Source organism: Pseudorca crassidens, chromosome 7, assembly GCF_039906515.1.
Source record: "Pseudorca crassidens isolate mPseCra1 chromosome 7, mPseCra1.hap1, whole genome shotgun sequence".
NCBI lineage: Eukaryota > Metazoa > Chordata > Mammalia > Artiodactyla > Delphinidae > Pseudorca > Pseudorca crassidens.
This window is the reverse complement of record NC_090302.1, coordinates 11668276-11695022: the sequence shown is the minus strand read 5'-3', so window position 1 is coordinate 11695022 and position 26747 is coordinate 11668276. Positions and strand designations below refer to the sequence as shown.

At 41.3% G+C, this 26747-nt stretch overlaps 1 protein-coding gene across 8 annotated transcripts in view; it reads right to left on the bottom strand.

Annotated features, from left to right (window-relative positions):
- DENND1A (DENN domain containing 1A) overlaps positions 1-26747 on the bottom strand; it is a 541250-nt gene that overhangs the window by 256787 nt on the left and 257716 nt on the right. For 6 of the 8 annotated variants that reach the window (XM_067743355.1, XM_067743357.1, XM_067743358.1 and 3 more), the window contains 3 exons: positions 24905-24974; positions 4890-4970; positions 925-978 (listed from right to left, as the gene is read on the bottom strand). In XM_067743355.1, coding sequence (XP_067599456.1) covers positions 925-978; positions 4890-4970; positions 24905-24974 — 205 coding nt within the window. Of the gene's footprint in view, positions 1-924; positions 979-4889; positions 4989-24904; positions 24975-26747 lie in introns of all 8 variants that reach the window. The other 2 variants (XM_067743356.1, XM_067743359.1) reach the window with 2 other exon arrangements.

The following is a 26747-nucleotide window of genomic DNA, read 5'->3' as shown; positions in this document are numbered from 1 at the left end:
GGAAATGAGTTGTTGTTTAAAGGGTTATTTAATGGCCACAGAGTTTCAGTTGGGAAAGATGAAAAAATGGAGATGGATGTTGGTGACAGTTGCACAACAATGTGAATGTGTTTACCAATGAAATATATACTTAAAGACGGTTAAAACAGTAAATGTTACATTATGTACATTTTGCCACAATTTAAAAAGCAACCAAGTGCCTTAGTGGTGGTGATTCTATATTTAATTCTACGTAGTACTATTCACAATCCGAGTAAAACATTTTGAAAATACGTCTTAAGCCTAGGCTAGATAACGTCATTCGGCTTGTTCGAGGGCAAATATTACCCTCTGCTCCCTCAGACTCAAGTTCACTGCTAAGTCTTTAAGAGGTGGGGATGGGGGTCCTCACACTTCTACCAACAATTACTTTTACTTTCTTAAAAGTCAATATAGAAATGTAGTAGGAAAATAATTTTACTTGAGTATATCTACCCTAATAAAGAAATCTTTATATGGCAAGTTCTTTACATAGAAGCATTTTATTTACAACAGCAAAAACTAAAAACCCCTAAATTCACAACAGCGAGGAAATAGCTAAATAAGCTACATAGCAAATTGAATATTATGCAGCCAACAAAAATGACTGTGAATGAAATGGCAAAATGCTTATGTAATAGGTGATTCTAACTATGTAAATAATACATTCTAAAAAGACTACAATGAGACATCAACATGTTAATAGGTGATTACCTTTGAGAAGTATGAATAATGATCTTTCCTTGTCTTTATACTTTCTATATTTTTAAAATATTCTCTATTTGGTTTTACTTTCATAATGCATTATTTTTATAATGGGAAAATATATCCTTTTATTTTCTTTCAAAATTAGTAAAAAAAACAAAGAGGAATAAAAATTTAATCCACCCCTGTCCAAGTACTCACATTCTCAGGGATGCTGGGAAGTTCTCTGGTGTCAGGCACAGTAAAATAAGAATGCTGGAAAAGAAAAACAAAAGCTATTTATTTCTGCAAAAGTATGTAACAAGCACATTATTCAGAAATCAGGTAAATGATCTGAAGATAATTCCTCACTCAGATGAAGAAACAGAGTTTCCCTCATAGAGAACAGTCTATGGAATATTTCCTTAGGATAATGTTGGATTAAAGCCAGATGCATTAAATCATTCGTTTGGTAGATGGAGTTCTTTTCTATGAAAGAGGAACTTCTTTGAGATACAAAAGAACAGCTCAAGGAAGTTAAAGGCCAAATTCTTTCACGATGTTTGCAGGTTTCTGAACACATGAAAGCTACAGACTTCATAATTTATTGTTCGGTGAGGCAAGTGGACACTGGGGACCAAATATCACTAGGTTCACTTAGGAATGGTCTTTACCAACCAAAGCTGCCATTTCATTTCAGCACCTGAGATTATATCCATCTACAAGCTGCGGGCCAAATCTGCCCCGAAGGCCCAAGGGATGTTAAGGACAGCTCCAGTGGAAGGACTGCTGCCCTGAGACACTGCAGATGGCTAACAGTGGAGAAAGTCTCTCCACTATGCATGCTCTGCAAATAAGCCTCCTGACTTCCAGTGCAAATTCCAGTGAAGGGAGCTGGAGACTCAGTGGAGTTGAAAACCTGACCTGTTCAGAGAACTTTCAAGGAGGCATCTCCATGTTTGTAACAAGCATGTGTCTCTGAGTTAAATGAAAACAGGCTGAACTGATGACACCTCCTCCGTGCTACTAAAGACTCAGAGAACAATGGCAAGCAGGAATGGAAAGAGCCTGGTGCTGGCCAATTAAAGAAGGGATTGTGCAAAGGCCAGGAAGGGTCACATACAGAGAAAGTCAGCTTAGCCATGGCCAAAGTTCAAACCTAGACCCCCAAGTGACATTTCAGGAAGTTCTCCCCACTCCCCATTCTTGGATAATTGCAAAATAAGTAGGTCTCTGGAAAAATGAGTTGTACAGGCTTCCTGAAATGAAAGGCCTGGGGGACAACTGCAATAACGAAAATGGCAACAATAACAGTATAAGCTATTTGTCTAATATTCAGCAGATATTTATGAACACCTGCTGCATGGAAGGCTTTATATCAGGTACTTTATAAATAGTATCTCTAATTTCCACAGCAAAATTTAAGATAGATATTATGTCCATATTACAAATGGGTAAATTAAGGCTTAGAGAGGTAAAGTGACTTAAGGTCATACAGCTAGTAGGTGACAGAACTAGGATTGAAACCAGGTCTGCATAACTAGAGCTATGCTCTTTCCACGATAACAGACTGTTACACGTGTGCTTTTTAATGAGAAAATTATAGCTAAAGCCATTTGAATTAAACTAATAAACTGAAAAGTAAAAAGAAAAAAAAATTAAAAGATAACTTAAAAAACACCCCCTGCAGTGCACTATTCCAAAATCTGTGGGTTTGTGTCAAAACATTATCTATGAAGCATTATGACAGAGATTATGTAGCATATTAGTTATGGGAAACTAACTGGAAACTAGTTAATTAATTCAAGTCAACAATGAGGATTAAAATAATAAAAGTAAAATACAGGTTAAATTTGATGCCATGAGATACCAAATTCTATACCAAATGGCTAAAAGGGAGTCCCAGGAAATGTTCAGTAATGGAAGTCCACATGGTGATGGAGTTACAGAATAAGGATCGGCACAGTGAGGGAGAAAGGACAGGGACCACAGAGTCAGACACTTAATAGTTATGTGATCTTAGGCCACTTCACTTAATAGCTCAGAACCTCAATTTTTTAACCTGTAAATGGGAATTGTAATACCTACTTCAGAACTGCTGTGAAGAATAAATGTTATATATGTGAAGTGCCTAGCATTCCATAAATGGTATTTTAATAGAAAATTATTATTACTCTCTCAACTGTTCGTTTATATTCCTATTTTTCTCAATCACCTATAGAAGACACACAGAAACATTCTCTCGTGACTCAAGACAGAAAGTCCAAGACTGCCATTTTTCAATTTTTCAGGCTCTATAATACAGTTGAGACTAACCCTTCAGAAATGCAACATGGAGAGAGGAATTCCTTGTGAAGAGGAAAGAAGAAAATATCTGCTTTTACAAATGCAACAGATTGTAAATAGTGAGCCTACTCAATTCCAAAACCAACTACTCCCCAGGCTGTCCTTTGAGATTCTGTCTTGCTCCATCGCCCATGAAATGCTGGGACCAGAGGAGGTCAGAAACATTCCTAGAAACCACTGGCATGAAACAGCTGCAACCCGCCCCCACCCCCAACAGTTCTTCCTGCCCCTGCGATGGCTTGTCCTTGAGGCCTGGCAGCCACTCAAAAGGAAGGAGAGGCCCTTCCTCCCCAGTAGCTGGTGACCCACCCAGGCTACTCCCCAGCTACCTGTCAGATGTCATTACAGACTGAAACGGTGAGATCAAGCTGCTTAGGAAAAGGGACAGAGACAAAGGCAAAGTTGCTTCGCTATGTGGCAATGACTGGGGCAGGTTTAAAGCTCATTTCTTCATCTTTTCCAGACACTCTTCCTTACACAAATTTCTGGAAAAAGGTTTCTTTCCTTCCTATGCTCCATTAAAATGAGCAAAAACCTCTACCAGTTCCTTCTTTCCTCCCTTTCTTTCAACACTCATGGCCTAGTGGAAAGAACATAGGCTTGGAAGTCAGCCCCGGGTTTAAAAGCCCCGATCTCACTTATTAACCACACGACCTTGGATGGGCAAGAATCTTTTTCTCTCTAAGCCTCAACTATGAAATGAGAATGCTAATATCTATTTGTAGAGTTGTTTTGAACACTAGAGATGCATACTTGGCATAAATTAGGAACTTAGTATATAACAGATCTATTATTAGTTATTGGCAGTAATATTGCTTTCAATGTGATCATCATGAAAAAACCCCCCTATATGTTCATTTTCTTTAAGAGGGAAAATACCAAGTTAATTACCACTGAATACCAACACTGTACCTGGTTCTACTGAAGCTGAAAGACAACACTTCTTAAACATTCAGACCCCACAACATGGGGGAAATAGCCCCTGGATAATCAATAGCTCGTCAAAGGGGATCCATCTGAGAATTCTGATGAAGGTGGTGACAAGGGTTTGACCTAGAGAACTGCAGTAACTGAAATATGGAAAAGAACTCCTTATCTGATGCCTTATCTGACAGATGAGGAAATTGAGACCCACGAAGTTAAAGGTTTTGATTAAGATCACTCAGGTCATTGGCAAAACTATGACTTGGGGATCGAAATCTCCCAATTTGTAATTCAGAGGCTTTTCCACCCTGGCACACTACAGACCACATAGCATGTACATAGAAGAGTTCAAGGAAACGATCTGGCCAGGAACTGTGCTAGACAGTCTCTATCCCTGTCCTTGAGGGCGTACAGTCCAGTGGCAGAGACAGGAAAACAGGTTGTTCCAACGTGTTTTGTGACTAAGTACTGCAAAGTGTACACGCTGCTTGGGGCAAAAAAAGAAAACCTTAGCTAAGGGGGGTTACCCTGGTAAACAGGGGAAAGGCGGTGAAGGTTCAGGGGTGGCAGGATGGGCTTCAGTGAAGGGGCAGACACAGCAGTGCTAGGGGGGCAAAGCATGAGGCAAGGAGCCCCACAGGGGCTGAGGAGGCAGGGGTCAGCCATCCCATTCCAAGCCCAGCAACTGCCATTCAGGAGATGATAGCGACGGGATGACAGCCAGGAAGAGAGGAGCCTGGGGGGCATTTGGGATCCCAGAGAAAGAAAGAAACACATCTCCCTGGCCTGTCTTGAGGTCTCAGAGTACTTGGAGGTGGGGAAGGTGCGGATGACAGAAGACAATCCCATTTGGCTCTTTCTTACTGTTAATAATGGAAAGGTTTCTCAGTGATTGCTAATATTCTGCCGCCACTTACCACGCTGAGATGAACAGATACTCCTGGGTCAGGGATAGGAAGTTTGTGCAGAGTTTCAAGAAGCTCATTCCACTGACTCTCCTGAAAGAAATAAAAGGCCTAAGTAACAAAGGCAGGGCTGAGCCCTTAGTCAGAGACCTGCAGGGAGGTCTGGGCACACAACAGAAATAGGTTTGATATTCAAGTAGGGTTGGACAAAAGACACTGCTTAGGCTCAATAAAAGAGCCAAACAGATCCGCCCACACCAAGTTTGACATTTTCTACTTAGTGAGACACCTACCATGACCGCCTTTTATGGATCATATACCATAAGCTCTCAGCAAATCTATCCTCTCAACTCCATAGCAACAACTTTTAAATGCAAACAACCCCAGCTTACAGGGCGGGGGTGGTAGGGAGAAATAACGATGACACTATAGATCTTGTCTTCATCATCATTACCCTCAATTAATTTTATTGAGTGTTCACTGGATACACAGCAGCCTCCAATTATGGAAAGTTAAAAATGAACTACTACAACAGCATGGAATACAGGATGGTGGCTGTGCATTTTAATTAGTGAAACTGAGCCACAAAATGAAATGCAAAGCAGTACAAATTCTTCGACTGAAAACAGGTTCACCTTTAAAATGCTCAAAAGAACACTGTTTACGGAATTATCCAAAAGCTGTTTCTCCCACCCTGTGGAATTCTCTGTGCTGATAAAACAGTAATAAACTTACATTTGTACCCATTTGGTAGGTGTTTGAGCCTCACAACTACCTCACTTTACAGGTTGAAAACTAAGGCTCCGAAGGGTAAAGGAACTTGACTCAAATCATCCAGCTGGTAAGTTGCACAGCCAGGAGCTAATCACAGGTTTTCTGTGTTCAAACCCGGAGCCCTCTCCCCTGTTCCACAGCTGTCTTTGTTAGTGAATTTAAAGGAGAGGGAAAAGAGGATGGGCCCAAAGTAAAATCCTGTTTCAATCTGAATTCATAAGTTACTCAAATTTCTCAGGGGGTAGAAATGAACGTGTGCAGGTACACAAGTTTAATTTTGCTCTGAAACAATCTCAAATTTACAGAATAATCACACGACAGTACAAAAAACCTTTATTTCCATTTGAGAGTTACCCACATTATGTCCCAACATCCATAAATAAAAAGGACATTCTCCTACATAACAACAATTAATCATCAAAATCAGGAAATTAACACTGAAACAACATTACCATCTAATCCTCAGATCCCACCAAGTGTTGCCAACTGTGCCAATAATGTCCTTGGATAGCAAAATTATCCAGTTCAGAATCACATGTTGCCTTCAAATGCTGTGACTCTCTAGTTTTCATCAGTCAGGAACAGTTCCTAAGTCTTTCCTGGATTTGTATGAACCTGACAGTGAGACCAACCATTTTATAAAATAACACTCACTTGTTTGATGTTTTCTATTGATTCAGATTTCAATTCATCCCATTTCTGATGATGTTCACTTTAATCATTTGATTAATTCACCTGAGGTCTCTATTGTGCGATCACTCATTTTCCCTAAAGTGAATGAGCTATACATATATCCCCTCTTTTTTGGATTTCCCTCCCATTTAGGTCACCACACAGCATTGAGTAGAGTTCCCTGTGCATAGGTTCTCATTAGTTATCTATTTTATACACAGTAGTGTATATATGTCAATCCCAATCTCTCAATTCATCCCACCATCCCTTCCCCCGCTGGTATCCATTTGTTTGTTCTCCACATCTGTGTATCTATTTTTGCTTTACAAATAAGTTCATCTGTACCATTTTTCTAGATTCTACATATAAGTGATATTATATAATATTTTTCTATTTCTGACTTACTTCACTCTGTATGAGTCTCTAGGTCCATCCATGTCTCTGCAAATGGCATGATTTCATTCCTTTTTAAGGCTAATATTCCACTGTATAAATGTGCCACATCTTCTTTATCCATTCCTCTGTTGATGAACATTTAGGTTGTTTCCATGTCCTGGCTATTGTAAATAGTGCTGCAATGAACACGGGGGTGCATGTATCTATTTTTAGTTTTTTAAGGAACCTCCATACTGTTCTCCATAGTGGCTGTACCAATTTACATTCCCAACAACACTGTAGGAGACTCCCCTTTTCTCCAAACGCTCTCCAGCATTTACCGTTTGTAGATTTTTTGATGATGGCCATTCTGAATGGTGTGAGGTGATACCTCATTGTAGTATGTATGTATGTATGTATGTATTTATTTATAGCTGTGTTGGATCTTCGTTGCTGTGCGCGGGCTTTCTCTAGTTGCGGCGAGCAGGGGCTACTCTTCGTTGTGGTGTGCGGGCTTCTCTTGTTGCGGAGCATGGGCTCTAGGCGCGCGGGCTTCAGCAGCTGTGGCTCAAAGGCTCTAGAGGGCAGGCTCAGCAGTTGTGGTGCACGGGCTTAGTTGCTCTGTGGCATGTGGGATCTTCTCGGACCAGGGCTCGAACCCATGTCTCCTGCATTGGCAGGGGGATTCTTAACCACTGCGCCATCAGGGAAGCCCCCTCATTGTAGTTTTGACTTGCATTTCTCTAATAATTAGTGATGTCGAGCATCTTTTCATGTGTTTTTGTTGGCCATCTCTATATCTTCTTTGGAGAAATGTCTATTTAGTTAGGTCTTCTGCCTATTTTTTGATTGGGTTGTTTGTTTTTTTGATATTGAGCAGCATGAGCTGTTTGTAAATTTTGGAGATTAATCCCTGTCAGCTGATTCGTTGGCAAATATCTTCTTCTATTCTGAGGGTTGTCTTTTCGTCTTGTTCATAGTTTTGTGTGCTGTGTAAAAGCTTTTAAGTTTAATTAGGTCCCATTTGTTTATTTTTGTTTTTATTTTCATTACTCTAGGAGGTGGGTCGAGAAAGATCTTGCTGCGATTTATGTCAGTGTTCTGCCTATGTTTTCCTCTAAAAGTTTTATAGTTTCTGGCCTTACATTTAGGTCTTTAATCCATTTGGGGTTTATTTTTGTGTATGGAGTTAGGGAACGTTCTAATTACATTCTTTTACATGTAGCTGTCCAGTTTTCCCAGCACCACTTATTGAACAGGCTGCCTTTGCTCCATTTTTTATTCTGGCCTCCTTTGTCATAGATTAGGTGACCATAAGTATGTGAGTTTATCTCTGGACTTTCTATCCTGTCCCATTGATCTATACTTCTGTTTTTGTGCCAGTTCCATACTGTCTTGATTACTGTAGCTTTGTAGTATTAAAGTCGGGGAGCCTGATTCCTCCAGCTCCATTTTTCTTTCTCAAGATTGCTTTAGCTATTCAGGGTCTTTTGTGTTTCCATACAAATTGTAAAATTTTTTGTTCTAATTCTGTAAAAAATGGTCTTGGTAATTTGATAGGGATGGTACTGAATCTGTAGATTGCTTTGGGTAGTATAGTCATTTTCACAATATTGATCGTTCCAATCCAAGAACATGGTATATCTCTCCATCTGTTGGTATCATCTTTAATTTCTTTCACAGTGTCTTATACTTTTCTGCATACAGGTCTTTTGTCTCCCTAGGTAGGTTTATTCCTAGATATTTTATTCTTTTTGTTGCAGTGGAAAATGGGAGTGTTTCCTTAATTTCTCTTTCAGATTTTTCATCATTAGTGGATAGGAATGCAAGAGATTTCTGTGCATTAATTTTGTATCCTGCAACTTTACCTAATTCATTGACCAGCTCTAGTAATTTTCTGGTGGCATGTTGAGGATTCTCTGTGTACAGTATCATGTCATCTGCAAACAGTGACAGTTTTACTTCTTCTTTTCCAATTTGTAATCATTTTATTTCTTTTTCTTCCCTGATTGCCATGGCTAGGACTTCCAAAACTATATTGAATAAGAGTGGCAAGAGTGGACATCCTTGTCTTGTTCCTGATCTAAGAGGAAATGCTTTCAGTTTTTCACCACTGAGAATGATGTTTGCTATGGGTTTGTCATATACGGCCTTTATTATGCTGAGGTAGGTTCTCTTTATGCCCACTTTCTGGAGAGTTTTTATCATAAATGGGTGTTGAATTTTGGCAAAAAATTTTTCTGTATCTATTGAGATGATCATATGGTTTTTATTCTTCACTTTGTAATACGATGTATCACACTGATTGATTTGTGTATATTGAAGAATCCTTGCATCCCTTGGCTAAATCCCACTTGATCATGGTGCATGATCCTTTTAATGTGTTATTGGATTCTGTTTGTTAGTATTGTGTTGAGGATTTTTGCCTCTATGTTCACCAGAACATTATGGTCTGTGATTTTTTTTTTGTGTGTGTGATATCTTTGTCTGGTTTTGGTATCAGGGTGATGGTAGCCTCATAGAATGAGCTTGGGAGTGTTCCTCCCTCTGCAATTGTTTGAAAGAGTTTGAGAAGGAAAGGTGTCAGCTCTTTAAATGTTTGATAGAATTCACCAGTGAAGCCATATGGTCCTGGACTTTTGTTTGTTGGAAGATTTTTTAATCACAGTTTCAATTTCATTACTTGTGATTGGTCTGTTCATATTTTCTATTTTGTCCTGGTTCAGTCTTGGAAAGTTGTACCTTTTTAAAAATTTGTCTATTTCTTCCAGGTTATCCATTTCATTGGCGTAGAGTTGCTTGTAGTACTCTCTTATGATACTTTGTATTTCTGTGGTGTCAGTTGTAACTTCTCCTTTTTCACTTCTAATTTTACTGATTTGAGTCCTCTCCCTTTTTTGCTTGATGAGTCTAACGGTTTATCAATTTTGTTTATCTTCTCAAAGAACAGCTTTTAGTTTCATTGATCTTTGCTACGGCTTTCTTTGTTTCTATTTCATTTATTTCTGTTCTGATCTTATGATTTCTTTCCTTCTACTACCTTTGGGTTTTGTTTGTTCTTCTTTCTCTAGTTGCTTTAGGTGTAAGGTTAGGTTGTTTGAGATGTTTCTTGTTTCTTGAGGTGGTATTGTATTGCTATAAACTTCTGTCTTAGAACTGCTTTTCCTGCATCCCATAGGTTTTGGGTCATCATGTTTTCACTGTCATTTGTTTCTTTATTTCCTCTTTGATTTCAACAGTGATCCACTGGTTATTTAGTAGCATGTTGTTTAGCATCCATGTGTTTGTATTTTTTACAGTTTTTCTTTTTCCTGTAACTGATTTCTAATCTCACAGTGTTCTGGTCAGAAAAGATGCTTGATACAATTTCAATTTTCTTAAATTTACTGAGGCTTGATTTGTGACCCAAGATGTGATCGATCCTGGAGAATGTCCCATGTGCACTCGAGAAGAATGTGTATTCTGTTGCTTTTGGATGGAATGTGCTATAAATATCAAGTAAGTCTACCTTAATTGGTCTGCTGTGTCATTTAAAGCTTGTGCTTCCTTATTAATTTTCTGTCTGGATGATCTGTCCATTGGTGTTAAGTGGGGTGTAAAAGTCCCCCACTATTACTGAGTTACTGTCGATTTCACCTTTTATGACTGTTAGCATCCGCCTTATGTATTGAGGTGTTCCTATGTTGGGTGCATTAATATTTACAATTGTTATATCTTCTTGGATCGATCCCTTGATCACTGCAGAGTGTCCTTCCTCATCTCTTGTAACAGTCTTTATTTTAAAGTCTATTTTGTCAGATATGAGTATTGCTACTCCAGCTTTCTTTTGATTTCCATGTGCAAGGAATATCTTTTTCCATCCCCTCACTTTGTCTGTATGTGTCCCTAGGTCTGAAGTGGGTCTCTTGTAGACAGCATATATACACATCTTGTATTTTTTATCCATTCAGCCAGTCTGTGTCTTTCGGTTGGAGCATTTAATCCATTTACATAATTATCAATATGTACGTTCCTGTTGCCATTTTCTTAATTGTTTTGGGTTTGTTTTTGTAGGTCTTTTTCTTCTCTTGTGTTTCCTACCTAGAGAAGTTCCTTTAGCATTTGATGTAAAGCTGGTTTGGTGGTGCTGAATTCTCGTAGCTTTTGTTTGTCTGTAAACCTTTTGATTTCTCTGTTGAATCTGAATGAGAACCTTGCTGGGTAGAGTCATCTTGGTTGTAGGTTTTTCCCTTTCATCACTTTAAATATATCCTGCCACTCCCTTCTGGCCTGCAGAGTTTCTGCTGAAAAATCAGCTGATAACCTTATGGGGATTCCCTTGTACATTATTTTTTGCTTTTCCCTTGTTGCTTTTAGTTTTTCTTTGTATTTAATTTTCGTTAGTTTGAATAATATGTGTCTTGGCGTGTTTCTACTTGGGTTTATCCTGTTTGGGACTCTCCGTGCTTCCTGGATTTGGGTGACTATTTCCCTTCCCATGTTAGGGAAGTTTTCAACTATAATCTCTTCAAATATTTTCTCAGACCCTCTCTCTTCCTCTTCTTCTTCAGGGACACGTATAATTTGAATGTTCGTTTGTTTAATGTTGTCTCAGAGGTCTCTGAGACTGTCCTCATTTCTTTTCATTCTTTTTTCTTTATTCTGCTCCGTGGCAGTTATTTTCACTATTCTATCTTCCAGTTCACTTACCCATTCTTCTGCCTCAGTTATTCTGCTACTGATTCCTTGTAGTCTGTTTTTCATTTCAGTTATTGTGCTGTTCATCACTGTTTGTTTGTTCTTTAGTTTTTCTAGGTACTTGTTAAGTATTTCTTGTATCATCTCGATCTCTGCCTCCATTCTATTTCTGAGATCTTGGATCATCTTTACTATCATCACTCTGAATTCTTTTTCAGATAGATTGCCTATTTCCTCTTCATTTATTTGGTCCTGTGGGTTTTTACCTTGCTCCTTCGTCTGAAACATATTTCTCTGTCGTCTCATTTTGTCTAACTTACTATGTTTGTGGTCTGCTTTCTACAGGCTGCAGGGTCTTAACTCTTCTTGTTTCTTTTGTCTGCCCTCTGGTGGGTGAAGTTGGTCCAGGGGCTTGTGTAGGCTTCCTCGAGGGAGGGACTGGTGCCTGAGCTCTAGTGGGTGGAGCTGAGTCTTGTCCCTCTGATGGGCAGGGCTGTGTCAGGGGGTATTTTTTGGGGTGTCTGTGAGCTTAGTACGACCTTAAGCAGGCTGTCTGCTGATGGGTGGGGCTGTGTTCCTGTCTTGGTGGTTGTTTGGCCTGGGGCATCCAGCAGTGGAGCATGCAGGCAGTTGTGAGATCTTAGATCTTGGTGGAGACCTCGTGAGAGCTCACCCCAATTAATAGTCCCTGGGGCTGGGAATTTTCTGGCAGTCCTGGACTTGGCGCTCCCACCCTAGGGGCTCAGGCCTGACCCCTGGCAGGGAAACTAAGACCCTGCAAGTTGCATGGCATGGCCCCCCCCAAAAAAAAAGGAAAGAAAAAAAGCAAAAGAAGAGAAACAAACAAAACCCAAGACAAATGATAAAAACAAAACCAAACAAAAACAAGCAAAAAAAAAAAAAAAAAGGCCAAAAAACCCCCCAAAACAAGAAAACAAACAGCTGAACCCCAAAATGAAAACAATGAAAAAAAAACTAATAAAAACAGAAAACAAAGAAAAACAAAACCAAAGAAACACAAAACAAAAGAGTAAAATAAAGATAGAAAAATAAAAAATATATTTTAAAACGTTTTTCTTAGAGAACATATAAAAATAAAAACAGGGAGAGACCTTCAAGATGGCAGAGGTGTAAGAGTGGAGATCACCTTCCTCCCCACATATACAACAGAAATACATCTACACATGGAACAACTCCTATGGAACACCTACTGAATGCTGGCAGAACACCTCAGACTTCCCAAAAGGCAAGAAACTCTCCACGTATCTGGGTAGGGCAAAAGAAAAAAGAAAAAACAGAGACAGAAGAATAGAGACAGGACCTGCAACTCTGGCAGGGAGCTGTGAAGGAGGAAAAGTTTCCATACACTGGGAAGCCCCTTCACTGGCAGAGACAGGTGGTGGGCAGGGGGGAAGCTTCAGAGCCACGGGGAGAGTGCAGCAATAGGTGTGCACAGGGCAAAGTGGAGAAATTCCTGCACAGAGGATTGGTGCTGACCAGCACTCATCAGCCAGACAGGCTTGTCTGTTCACTGGCCAGGGCGGGCGGGGGCTGGGAGCTGAGGCTCTGGCTTCAAAGATCAGATCCCAGGGAGAGGACTGGGGTTGGCTACATGAACACAGCCTGAAGGGGGCTAGTGTGCCACAGCTAGCTCAGAGGGAGTCCGGGAAAAAGTCTGGAACTCCCTAAGAGGCAAGAGACCATTGTTTTGGGGTGGGCTAGGAGAGGGGATACAAAGCACCGCCTAAATGAGCTCCAGAGATGGGTGCAAGCTGCGGCTATCAGCGCAGACACCAGAGACAGGCATGAAACGCTAAGGCTAGTGCTGCAGCCACCAAGAAGCCTGTGTGCAAGCACAGGTCTCTATCCACACCTCCCGCCTGGAAGCCTGTGCTCCCTGCCACTGCCAGGGTCCCATGATCCGGGGACAAGTTCCCCGGAAGAACACATAGCATGCCTCAGGCTGCTGCAACATCACATCGGCCTCTGCTGCCGCACGCTCACCCCGCGTTCCATACCCCTCCCTCCCTCTGGCCTGAGTGAGCCAGAGCCCCCTAATCGGCTGCTACTTTAACCATCGCCTGTCTGAGCAAAGAACAGATATGCCCTCAGGTGACCTACATGCAGAGGTGGGGCCAAATCCAAAACTGAACCCCAGAAGCTGTGTGAACAAAGAAGAGAAAGGGAAATTTCTCCCAGAAGCCTCAGGAGCATCGGATTAAATCTCCACAATCAACTTGATGTACCCTGCATCTCTGGAATACCTGAATAGACAAAGAATCATCCCCAAATTGAGGTGGTGGATATTGGGAGCAAATGTAGACTTGGGGTTTGCTTTCTGCATCTAATTTGTTTCTGGTGTTATGTTTATCTTAGTTTAGTATTTAGAGTTTATTATCATTGGTAGATTTGTTTATTGATTTGGTTGGTCTCTTCCTTTTTTTTTATATATATATATATTTTTTCCTTTTTCTCTTTTTGTGAGTATATGTATGCTTCTTTGTGTGATTTTGTCTGTATCGCTTTGCTTTTAACATTTGTCCTAGGGTTTTTTTTCTGTTGTTTTTTTTTTTAGTATAGTTTTTAGCGCTTGTTATCATTGGTGGATTTACTTTTTGATTTGGTCGCTCTCTTCTTTCTGTTTTCTCTTTTCTTTTTTTATTACTTTTTAATTTATTACTTTTTAATAATTTTTTTAATTTTAATAACTTTATTTTAATTTTTTCTTTCTTTCTTTCTCCCTTTTCTTCGGAGCCATGTGGCTGACAGGGTCTTGGTGCTCCAGCCGGGTGTCAGGCCTGTGCCTCTGAGCTGGGAGAGCCGAGTTCAGGACATTGGTCCACCAGAGACCTCCCGGCTCCACATAATATCAAACGGCGAAAGCTCTCCCAGAGATCTCCATCTCAACGCTAAGACCCAGCTCCACTCAAAAACCAGCAAGCTACAGTGCTGGACACCCTATGCCAAACAACTAGCAAGACAGGAACACAACCCCACCTATTAGCAGAGAGACTGCCTAAAATCATAATAAGGTCACAGACACCCCCAGAACACACCACCGGACACGGTCCTGCCCACCAGAAAGACAAGATCCAGCCTCATCCACCAGAACACAGGCACCAGTCCCCTGCACCAGGAAGCCTACACAACCCACTGAACCAATCTTAGCCACTGGGGGCAGACACCAAAAACAACAGGAACTATGAACCTGCAGCCTGCTAAAAGGAGACCCCAAACACAGTAAGTTAAGCAAAATGAGAAGAGACAGAAACACACAGCAGATGAAGAAGCAAGGTAAAAACCCAGACCAAAGAAATGAAGAGGAAATAGGCAGTCTACCTGAAAAAGAATTTAGAATAATGATAGTAAAGATGATCCAAAATCTTGGAAATAGAATGGAGAAAATACAAGAAACGTTTAACAAGGACCTAGCAGAACTAAAGAGCAAACAAACAAGGATGAATAACATAATAAATGAAATTTAAAATTCTCTAGAAGGAATCAATAGCAGAATAACTGAGTCAGAACGGATAAGTGACCTGGAAGATAAAATAGTGGAAATAAGTACTGCAGAGCAGAATAAAGAAAAAACAATGAAAAGAACTGAGGACAATCTCAGAGACCTCTAGGACAATATTAAATGCACCAACATTCAAATTATAAGGGTCCCAGAAGAAGAAGAGAAAAAGAAAGGGACTGATAAAATATTTCAACAGATTATAGTTCAAAACTTCCCTAATATGGGAAAGGAAATAGTTAGTCAAGTCCAGGAAGTGCAGCGTCCCATACAGGATAAATCCAAGGAGAAACAGACCAAAACAGATATTAATCAAACTATCAAAAATTAAATTCAAAGAAAAAATATTAAAAGTAGCAAGGGAAAAACAACAAGTAACATACAAGGGAATCCCCATAAGGTTAAAAGCTGATCTTTCAGGAGAAACTCTGCAAGCCAGAAGGGAGTAGCAGGACATATTTAAAGTGATGAAAGGGAAAAACCTACAACCAAGATGACTCTACCCAGCAAGGATCTCATTCAGATTCAACGGATAAATCAAAACCTTTACAGACAAGCAAAGGCTAAGAGAATTCAGCACCACCAAACCAGCTTTACATCAAATGCTAAAGGAACTTCTCTAGGCAGGAAACACAAGAGGAAGAAAAGACCTACAATAACAAACCCAAAACAATTAAGAAAATGGTAATAGGAACATACATATCGATAACTACGTTAAATGTAAATGGATTAAACGCTCCAACCAAGAGCCACAGACTGGCTGAATGGATCAAAAACAAGACCCGTATATATGCTGTCTACAAGAGACCCACTGCAGACCTAGGGACACACACAGACTGAAAGTGAGGGGATGGAAAAAGATATTCCATGCACACGGAAATCAAAAGAAAGCTGGAGTAGCAATTCTCATATCAGACAATATAGGCTTTAAAATAAAGACTATCACAAGAGACAAAGAAGGACACTACATATTGATCAAGGGATCAATCCAAGAAGAAGATATAACAATTGTAAATATTTATGCACCGAACGTAGGAGCACCTCAATACATAAGGCAAATGTTAACAGCCATAAAAGGGGAAATTGATAGTAACACAATCATTGTAGGGGACTTTAACACCCCATTTTCACCAATGGACAGATCATGCAAAATGAAAATAAATAAGGAAACACAAGCTTTAAATGATGCATTAAACAAGATGGACTTAATTGATATTTATAGGACATTCCATCCAAAAGCAACAGAATACACTTTCTTCTCAAGTGCTCATGGAACATTCTCCAGGATAGATCATATCTTGGGTCACAAATCAAGCCTTGGTAAATTTAAGAAAATTGAAATCGTATCAAGTATCTTTTCCGACCACAATGCTATGAGAGTAGACATCAACTACAGGAAAAAAGAAATCTGTAAAAAATACAAATACATGGAGGCTAAACAATACACTACTAAATAACCAAGAGATCACTGAAGAAATCAAAGAGGAAATCAAAAAATACCTAGAAACAAATGACAGTGGAAACATGATGACCCAAAACCTATGGGATGCAGCAAAAGCAGTTCTAAGAGGGAAGTTTATAGCAATATAATCCTACCTCAAGAAACAAGAAACCTCTCAAATAAACAACCTAACCTTAAACCTAAAGCAATCAGAGAAAGAAGAAAAAACCCCAAAGTTAGTAGAAGGAAAGAGATCATAAAAATCAGATCAGAAATAAATGAAAAAGAAATGAAGGAAACAATAGCAAAGATCAATAAAACTAAAAGATGGTTCTTTGAGAAGATAAACAAAATTGATAAACCATTAGCCAGACTCATCAAGAAAAAAAGGGAGAAGACTCAAATCAATAGAATTAGAAATGAAGAAGGAAAAGTAACAACTGACACTGCAGAAATACAAAGGATCATGAGCGATTACTATACGCAACTATATGCCAATAAAATGGAGAACGTGGAAGAAATGGACAAATTCTTAGAAAAGCACAACCTTCTGAGACTGAACCAGTAAGAAATAGAAAATGTGAACAGACCAATCACAAGCACTGAAATTGAGACTGTGATTAAAAATCTTCCAACAAACAAAAGCCCAGGACCAGATGGCTTCACAGGCGAATTCTATCAAACCTTTAGAGAAGAGCTAACACCCATTCTTCTCAAACTCTTCCAAAATATAGTAGAGGGAGGAGCACTCCCAAACTCATTCTACGAGGCCACCATCACCCTGATACCAAAACCAGGCAAAGATGTCACAAAGAAAGAAAACTACAGGCCAATACCACTGATAAACATAGATGCAAAAATCCTCAACAAAATACTAGCAAACAGAATCCAAGAGCACATTAAAAGGATCATATACTGTGATCAAGTGGAGTTTATCCCAGGAATGAAAGGATTCTTCAATATATGCAAATCAATCAATGTGATAAACCATATTAACAAATTGAAGGAGAAAAACCATATGATCATCTCAATAGATGGAGAAAAAGCTTTCGACAAAATTCAACACCAATTTATGATAAAAACCCTCCAGAAAGTAGGCACAGAGGGAACTCATCTCAACATAATAAAGGCCATATATGACAAACCCAGAGCCAACATCGTCCTCAACGGTGAAAAACTGAAACCATTTCCTCAGAAACAAGACAAGGTTGTCCACTCTCACCATATTATTCAACATAGTTTTAGAAGTTTTAGCCACAGCAATCAGAGAAGAAAAACAAATAAAAGGAATCCAAATCGGAAAAGAAGGTAAAGCTATCACTGTTTGCAGATGACATGATACTATACATAGAGAATCCTAAAGATGCCACCAGAAAACTACTAGAGCTAATCAATGAATTTGGTAAAGTAACAGGATACAAAATTAATGCACAGAAATCTCTGGCATTCTTATACACTAATGATGAAAAATCTGAAAGAGAAATTAAGGAAACAATTCCATTTACCACTGCAACAAAAAGAATAAAATACCAGGAATAAACCTACCTAAGGAGACAAAAGAACCGTATGCAGAAAACTGTAAGACACTAATGAAAGAAATTAAAGATAATACAAACAGATGGAGAGATACACCATGTTCTTGGATTGCAAGAATCAACATTGCGAAAATGACTCTACTACCCAAAGCAATCTACAGATTCAATGCAATCCCTATCAAACTACCAATGGCATTTTTCACAGAACTAGAACAAAAAATTTCACAATTTGTATGGAAACACAAAAGACCCCGAATAGCCAAAGCAGTCTTGAGAAAGAAAAATGGAGCTGGAGGAATCAGGCTCCCTGACTTCAGACTATACTACAAAGCTACAGTAATCAAGACAGTATGGTACTGGCACAAAAACAGAAATATAGATCAATGGAACAGGATAGAAAGCCCAGAAATAAAACCACGCACATATGGTCACCTTATTTTTGATAAAGGAGGCAAAAATATACAATGGAGAAAAGACAGCCTCTTCAGTAAGTGGTGCTGGGAAAACTGGACAGCTACATGTAAAAGAATGAAATCAGAACACTCCGTAACACCATACACAAAGATAAACTCAAAATGGATTAAAGACCTAAATGTAAAGCCAGACACTATAAAACTCTTGGAGGAAAACATAGGCAGAACACGCTATGACATAAATCACAGCAAGATCTTTTTTGACCCACCTCCTAGAGAAATGGAAATAAAAACAAAAATAAACAAATGGGACCTAATGAAACTTAAAAGCTTTTTGCACAGCACAGGAAACCATAAACAAGACGAAAAGACAGCCCTCAGAATGGGAGAAAATATTTGCAAATGAAGCAACTGACAAAGGATTAATCTCCAAATTTACAAGCAGCTCATGCAGCTCAATATCAAAAAAAACAAACAACCTAATCCAAAAATGGGCAGAAGACCTAAATAGACATTTTTCCAAAGAAGACATACAGATTGCCAACAAACACATGAAAGGATGCTCAACATCACTAATCATTAGAGAAATGCAAATCAAAACTACAATGAGGTATCACCTCACACCAGTCAGAATGGCCATCAACAAAAAATCTACAAACAATAAATGCTGGAGAGGGTGTGGAGAAAAGGGAACCCTCCTGCACTGTTGGTGGGAATGCACACTGATACTGCCACTATGGAGAACAATATGGAGGTTCCTTAAAAAACTAAAAATAGAACTACCATATGACCCATCAATCCCACTACTGGGCATATACCCTGAGAAAACCATAATTCAAAAAGAGTCATGTACCACAATGTTCATTGCAGCTCTATTTACAACAGCCAGGACATGGAAGCAACCTAACTGTCCACCGACAGATGAATGGATTTGGCACATATATACAATGGAATATTACTCAGCCATAAAAAGAAACAAAATTGAGTTATCTGTAGTGAGGTGGATGGACCTAGTGTCTGTCAGACAGGGTGAAGTAAGTCAAAAAGAGAAAAACAAATACCGTATGCTAACACATATAAATGGAATCTAAAAAAAAAAAAAAGTTCTGACTAATCTAGGGGCAGGACAAGAATAAAGACGCAGACCTACTAGAGAATGGACTTGAGGACACGGGGAGGGGGAAGGGTAAGCTGGGATAAAGTGAGAGAGTGGCATGGACATATATACACTACCAAATGTAAAATAGATAGCTAGTGGGAAGCAGCCGCATAGCACAGGGAGATCAGCTCGGTGCTTTGCGACCACCTGGAGGTGTGGGATAGGGAGGGTGAGAGGGAGACCCAAGAGGGAGGAGATATGGGGATATAAGTATAGCTGATACACTTTGTTATAAAGCAGAAACTAACACACCACTGTAAAGCAGTTATACTCCAATAAAGATGTTAAAAAGATAAAAATAAAAATAAATAAAATAACAGAACAAAATGAAACCAAAACCACATATTTTCCTGGGGCCTCCGCGGTCAGTGTCTTTGCCCCCACAGTGAGCCACAGCACCCCGCGCCTCTCTCCAGGAGGCCCTCCAATACCTTTAGGCAGGTCTCTGGGCCCGCTTTGGGCACAGTGGGGGCAGCTGAGACTCTGACCTGGTCCAACTCCCGCGTGTACTTGCCCCCAAAGTCCACAGCTGCTAAAGCCAGACCAGTCTTAGTTGTGGGAGCACTCGTTGTCCCTTCAGATATTCCACAGACGCAGGGTATACCAAGCCGATCGTGGGGATTTAATCTGCAGCTTGCGCACTTGCAGAGAGAGATTTCTGTTTCTCTGCCTTCGCTGCACAGCCCCTGGGAGTCAGCTTTGGTTTTGGTCCCACCTGTGCCTCTGCATGTGGGTTACCCTCAAGCATCTGGTCCTCGCCCAGGTGAGAGGGGGAAAAAGCGGCGGCTGACTGAGGCACACTTGCTTGGCTCAGGCCGCGGAGGGATAAGGCGGCCACAAGTGGGGTGCATGCGCTTCCTCCAATGGGATCCTCTTCTAGTGCCTGCAGGGGCGGCACTGGCAGGAAGTTGCAACAGACTGGGGCGTGCTTGCTCCGGTGGGAGTCCCTCCCAGTTCTTGCAGAGGCAGGGGCTGCCGTGTGGCGAGAGAGTCCGAAGATGGCGGCGTCGCCCATTGTGTGCCACTCAACAATGGCGCCTCGCTTCCAAGGCAGCCCACTCTTCCTCCAGAAGTGCTCCTGGCCGCGGAGCCCCTCACTGCCATCCCCTCAGGTTGTCTCCACACAGCTGAGCTCCTCACTCCAGTCCCTTCCGCCTGTCTCCACGCAGCCAATAGCCGTTCTCACCCTGGGTCCGCTCTCCCAACCCCACGCTTTAGCACTCAGCCCCTGCCTGCCTTGGCCGATTCCTGTCTCAGGCTGGGGCGCCCAGGGCTGATTCCCGAGGAGGCTTGGTGGGGGCAGCGCTCAGGATCCCGGAGCCTGCGCAGGCAGAGGAGGCCTTGGCTTGAAGCAAGGGCAATCCTGCTCAGATGAGTGACCCTCCCAGTGCCTGTGGAGGCAGGGGCCGATGGGTGGGGAAGGGGGTTGCCCTGGCCGCCCCGCCCCTTGTGCACCACTCAACAATGGCGCCTTGCTTCTACGGTGGCCTGGGCTTCCGCAAACTTGCCCGGTTGTGGAGTTCCTTACTCTCGTCCCTTCAGTCTGTCTCTTCACAGACCACAGCTGTTCCCTCCGTGGGTCCGCTCTCCAAACCCCACTTTCCAGCACCCAGCACCCCTCCATACCAGGAGACACACGACTCAAGCTGGGGTGCGCAGCGCTGCAGCACAGACCACGCAGGCACATCTTACTCTCTCCTGCCTTCCACAGACCGGTTGCTGCATTCCCCTCCGATGCCCTGAAGCTCCTTCTCTGTCCCAGCTGATTTACCTCCCTGAGGGGGTCTCTCTGAGTGCAGGAACCTCTCCTCACCTTCAGCTCCCCACCAGGGGTGCTGGTCCCTTTCTGTTTCCTCTTTTCTTTTTTTCTTTCTTTGGTCCTGCCCGGTTGCGTGGGGATTTTTCTGGTCCTTTTAGGTGTCCGAAGTCTTCCACTAGTGTTCAGCAGGTGCTCTGTGAGAACTGCTCCATTTGTAGATGTATTCTTGATGTCCTTATGAGGAGAGGTGAATCTACGTCCTCCTCTTGCGCTATCTTGATTCCTCCCCTCTCTCCAACATGTTTTGAGCACTACATTACTTCTGGCACAAAAAGATATTACAGACTCATACTTTTCCGTGCCTCAGCTCTGGAACTAGACATTTCTTCAGGGAGTCCTGGCTCCTTTTAGTAGGAAATGAATTTAGAAACCAAGATTTGGGCACTTTGCTGTGCTCATTGCTACCTGTGTATAGTTGACCCCAGACCCTTTCCGTGGATAGAGACAGGGAATATATCACTCACACTCACACACACACACAGACCTACAATACACAGTTACATCTCTGTTTTCTATATCACATATGTTGAAAGCCATGGGTTCATACCCATGGCTCTAATTCTAATCCAACATGGGAATCATTCTAGTTTCCTCCCTTTACATATTTGTAACAATAATCTAACAAAAGTGAAAAATCCTGCCCCTGTTTTCTTAATATATTTACTTGCTTGTATGTAAGCAATCTTTTTTCACTGCCCCTACCTCCCTCTCCATCTAGATGCCCTCCTTGCCCTGCTCGAACATTGACAGCCAATGCTAGGCCACCAATGTCTGCCTCCCTCCCTCAGACCTCCCACCAATAAAAAATGCCCTCCTCACCCCAGGCTCCAACACCCTAGTGCTGGGCCACTGCTGCTGTCCTCTTTCCCACAGGGCTCCTCTAGATCCCACTGAAGTTCTGATATCTGGTGGCCAGATGATGCCAAGCCACTGACACCACTGTTCCACAAAAATAAATGCCTCACTCCTCAGCCTCCAACACCCTAAGCCAGGTTGCTCTCTGGCTTAGATGCCCTCCTCACCCTCTGCCATCCCTTCCACAGGGATGCCATCATTGCCCTACTCAGGGCCTGATAACCCTGTTGTGTCAGTGAATTAAACAGACACTCTCATAATGTAGCTTAGGCTCAGGCACTCCATGCTGAGCCATCCTGGTCACTCCCCACACCTCCAGCTGAAGCCTACCTACCCTGCCCAACTTTCCCAATGACTTCTGGACTTGGGGAAGGGATTCTGTTTTTTTTAATGAAAGCTCTTTCCTCATGTTCTAATCTGATAACCCACACCTTGCAAACAATTAAGCCAGTTGTAGGCAGACTACCTATCATGTGTGTCATAATTCCTTTAACCAGAAGAAATTTAATAAAAAGAATCCTTTGTATAAGGGAAACAGACTTCACTAAAACACATCACTAATCTCAGTCTTTAACACTCCAACAGGCAGGGTCCTTATCTGGGGCAACAGCGCAGAGGATGGATACACCAATTTTACAGGGTAATAATACTATCTCTCCTATGCATAGTTTGTACCTACCCAATCTTTCCTGTATCCCAAGACATGTTTTCCAAAGTCTAGTAAGTTTTTTTTTTTTTTTTAACTGACTGGAGCTTATATATGGGAGGAAAAAAATGTGAGTTAACTTCCAATTCTAAGACTGTTAAGAGCCTACATGCTATATAATTTTATTTACTAAAGACCTCTTTTCATTTTGAATGAAAAACTGAATGTTTGACAAAAGTGAACTGTGAATCAGCAATCAATGAACAGACCCAAGGTGGCCTCTTAACTCATTCATCAAAGAGTACATCACTTCTTTTAGGACAGAATTCCCTGATATCTAAGCATCCTTTCAGAGTGAGTGTAGTGATCTAGGGAGCCATTTCTATTAGTTATTCCTCCCATTTACTGTGGTCTCTGGAATACATTTGCCAGTAAGTCAATCTAACTTAAAGATTTATCCATTATTCACACAATTTCCACCTTTTCTCCAAAATTAGCATTTCCCAAAGTGTGTTCCAGGAAACACTGGCATCTCAGAATGTTAATACTTGTCATGGAATTAAAAGCATATGGGGCCAAATAAGTTGGGAATATTTGGGTGACACAGATTTCTCCACTGTAGGACTTTTCAGAGCCTATATTACATGAATCTTAAGGAGACAAAGATGAGACACAGCTTTCCCTTTCCCTGACCCAATATCACTCAACTATAGTAACCCTTTTTTTTTTTTTTTTTGCGGTGCGCAGGCCTCTCACTGTTGTGGCCTCTCCCATTGCGGAGCACAGGCTCCGGACGCGCAGGCTCAGCGGCCATGGCTCACGGGCCCAGCCGCTCCGCGGCACGTGGGATCTTCCCTGACCGGGGCACGAACCCGTGTCCCCTGCATTGGCAGGCGGACTCTCAACCACTGTGCCACCAGGGAAGCCCTGGTAACCCTTTTTGAGTGGAGCATTTCTTAGAACTAATGTTCTGTAGAAAATATGATGAAAAAAATTCTCTAACAGTTAATAATAATATATCTCTCTAATTAAAAATCTTAGGCCATTTACAAAAAAGGAAAATATAAGAAGTTAGATATATGGACAAATATTCAACTTACTAATAATCAAAGAAATGCAATTAAAACAATGAGAACTGTTCACTTGTCAAGAACACAATGAATTCAACAAATGATACTGGTGAGAGTATGGTGACCCGGGCACTCTTGTACATTGCCAGTAAAGGGTATCTATCTTTTAAGAAAACAGTACAATTCTTTTGGAAAGCAGTTTGGCAAATGTTTTTGAAATGTTTATGTCCACTAACCTTAAAATGGCCCATCTGAGATTCTCTTCTTAAGGAAACATTCCAAAATGAAGAAAATGTTTTATGCTCAAAGATGCTAATAGCTACACTTATAATAGTGAAAAAAAATCCCAAATAATGAAAATTTCCAGTAATAGGAAATGTCTCAGTAAACCAAGGTACATGGTATGCAGCTGTGAAAAAGATTTACAACGTTTTTATTAGCATGGGGGAAATGCTTCTATTATTACGGTACCTAAAAACTGTGGGCGTGAAAAGTCTAAATACAGATCCAGTTGCCCCTTGACGCCCATGGAGGGTACTTCAACATACCATTTCTTCCAAAAGTACAGTGAGGTAGAGCTGAACTTTTAAAGTGATTTTCAGACCCTTAAAAAAATTACTGTAAAAGCACAAGAAAGCCCTACTGAAATGGGAAGTGGGACAGCTGGTTAGGTCACTTGCCAGTTAAGTGTTTTACTCACAAATCCCAGCAATTCAAATTTGTGCCTCAGCAAAATTATTATTTAATACATACGATGAACTTGTGGAGCTGCTTGGGAATGTAAGATGATGACTATTAACTCCGAATGCGAAGGGTCTATTTATTACTTATTTAATTCAAAAAGTAAAGGAAGAAAACATCCCAAAATGCTAGCAATATTTATTTGGTGGGGGGGAGGGGGCAGGGGAGGGACACGTATTAGGAGTGATTTTTCTCTTCCTTCCTACTGCTTTCTGAATTTCCCAAATTTTCTGTAACGGGAATGCATTACTTTTTTAGTAAATGTTTTAGTGAAATACAAGGCATGAAAGTTAAAGTTTAGTTGTTAAAAAGAATAAAATAAAAGGCAAATACCTGTCCTTTTGTCCTGTAATCTGCCAAGATGTTAAGCAGCTTATAAAATACTTCGAACCAGGGGAGATAGCTGGGGGAAGAAGAGGAAACACATGGAATATTAGTACGCAGGTCAAAAACTTTAACCAGGAGCTAATTCAAGATGGTACATTTCGGTTTCTCTCTACATCGTGAAGAGCCTTCCTGTCGTAGGCTGTGCTGGAAACGCAGACTGGTAAAATGTTAATTATTTCTGAGATTTTAAAAAATTGCCTGTGTAAGGCAGAAGATTGAATGTCCATTATAAATTATTCCCATGCCTCAGAGCTAGAACAGGTTCACAGAGAAGAAATTCAAAGCAGACTCTGCAATCAGGAACCATCTCTGAATAGCCCCCCAGGCCCCACACCCACCCCTTCCAGGAAAGCTTCTGTTCAAGTTTCTCATGATTGGACACACACAGCCACACACACACACAGCACTTCCACTGCTGCCATGTGCAAGGTGTCCCAAAGGCCCCATGAGCCTGTAACCACTCATTAAACCTTCTATTACAATGCACCCTTCCCTGTACTTACTGCAGAAAGAGCTCTAACTCTGCACCCCACCCTGCCCTCCACCGGGTTCTGACCATCATGTCCCTTAACTCTGATGACAGCCTGGTCCTGACCTTACTCCACCCTCTGTGTGGCTCATAGAATGGTCTTTCTAAAGTGCGAATCTAAGCGGCACATTGGATTAAATTCCTGCAGTGGTGCCCCATCACTACGGGACTTCTTAGGACAGTGTTCAAGGCTCCTCTGTCAGGTCCTTGACTGTGTCTCCGGCTGTCCTCGCCCTGCAGCCCCACATACATACTCCTCTCACTGCAGCCACGTTCCGAGGAATGTCCAGGCATCCTCAAGCCTGCCAGAGCTTGCACTGCATACACTCGGCACTTTTCTCCCTCTGACCTTCATGATCTAGTCTAGCTGATTTCTACTCATCCTCCTAACAGTTCCCCAACCCCTCCCCATCCCCACCTCTCATGCCCTAACTCCCTTTTTTCTGTGCTGCCCTGTCACGTGCAAACTCCTGTTAGAACAGTCCACACACCATGTGGCCCTCAATGGCGTGTCTGTCTTCCCAGCAGACTGAGCATGACGAAGAGGAAGGATCACATCTTTCTTTACTTTGTCTTCCTAGGACCAAGCATGGAGCCTAGCAGACCCTCAGTGCTCAGTGTTGATAGAACAAACAAAACCAAAGACTAACAACGAAGGCGCATTGTTGCTATAGAATTATTGTTGAAACATACCCCTACTCCCAAGAAGTTTTTTCACTTAAAATTTAAATGGCTTTGTTCTCCATAAGAAACTTTTCCAAAGCAATATCAAATACTCATGTGGGAAGAGCGTCATCCCAAGCGCCTGCCGACCTGCTCACATCTGCCCTGCTGTGCTAACAGTATCCGTTACTGATAGAGTGGAGCACTGACTCCATCCTGCCAAGCAGAGGGAAATCAGTGCCCTGGACAGATTACCAGCTGTACCGTTGAGGGTAATAAATGAAGTGAGAGGCAATAGAGAGGACAGATAAAGCGCACAGTTCTCTGTCATTAACGTCTGTCTGAAGCCAGCACATGCTACTGTAAAATTTAAGTAGCTTATCACAATATACTGATAAGCAACTTAACTTTTCACTTCTATGACAGTATTATCACTTATGTTAATATGTTTCAAACAGCTCTGGCAGCTGCATATTGATTATTACAGAGCAAATGACTGCTGCCACTTTACACAGCATTTACTCTGGCAAAGTAATGTAAACATTCAAGAGGGATTAGGGAGGAGATAAGTTTCTCCCTTCCTATTCTGTTAAATAA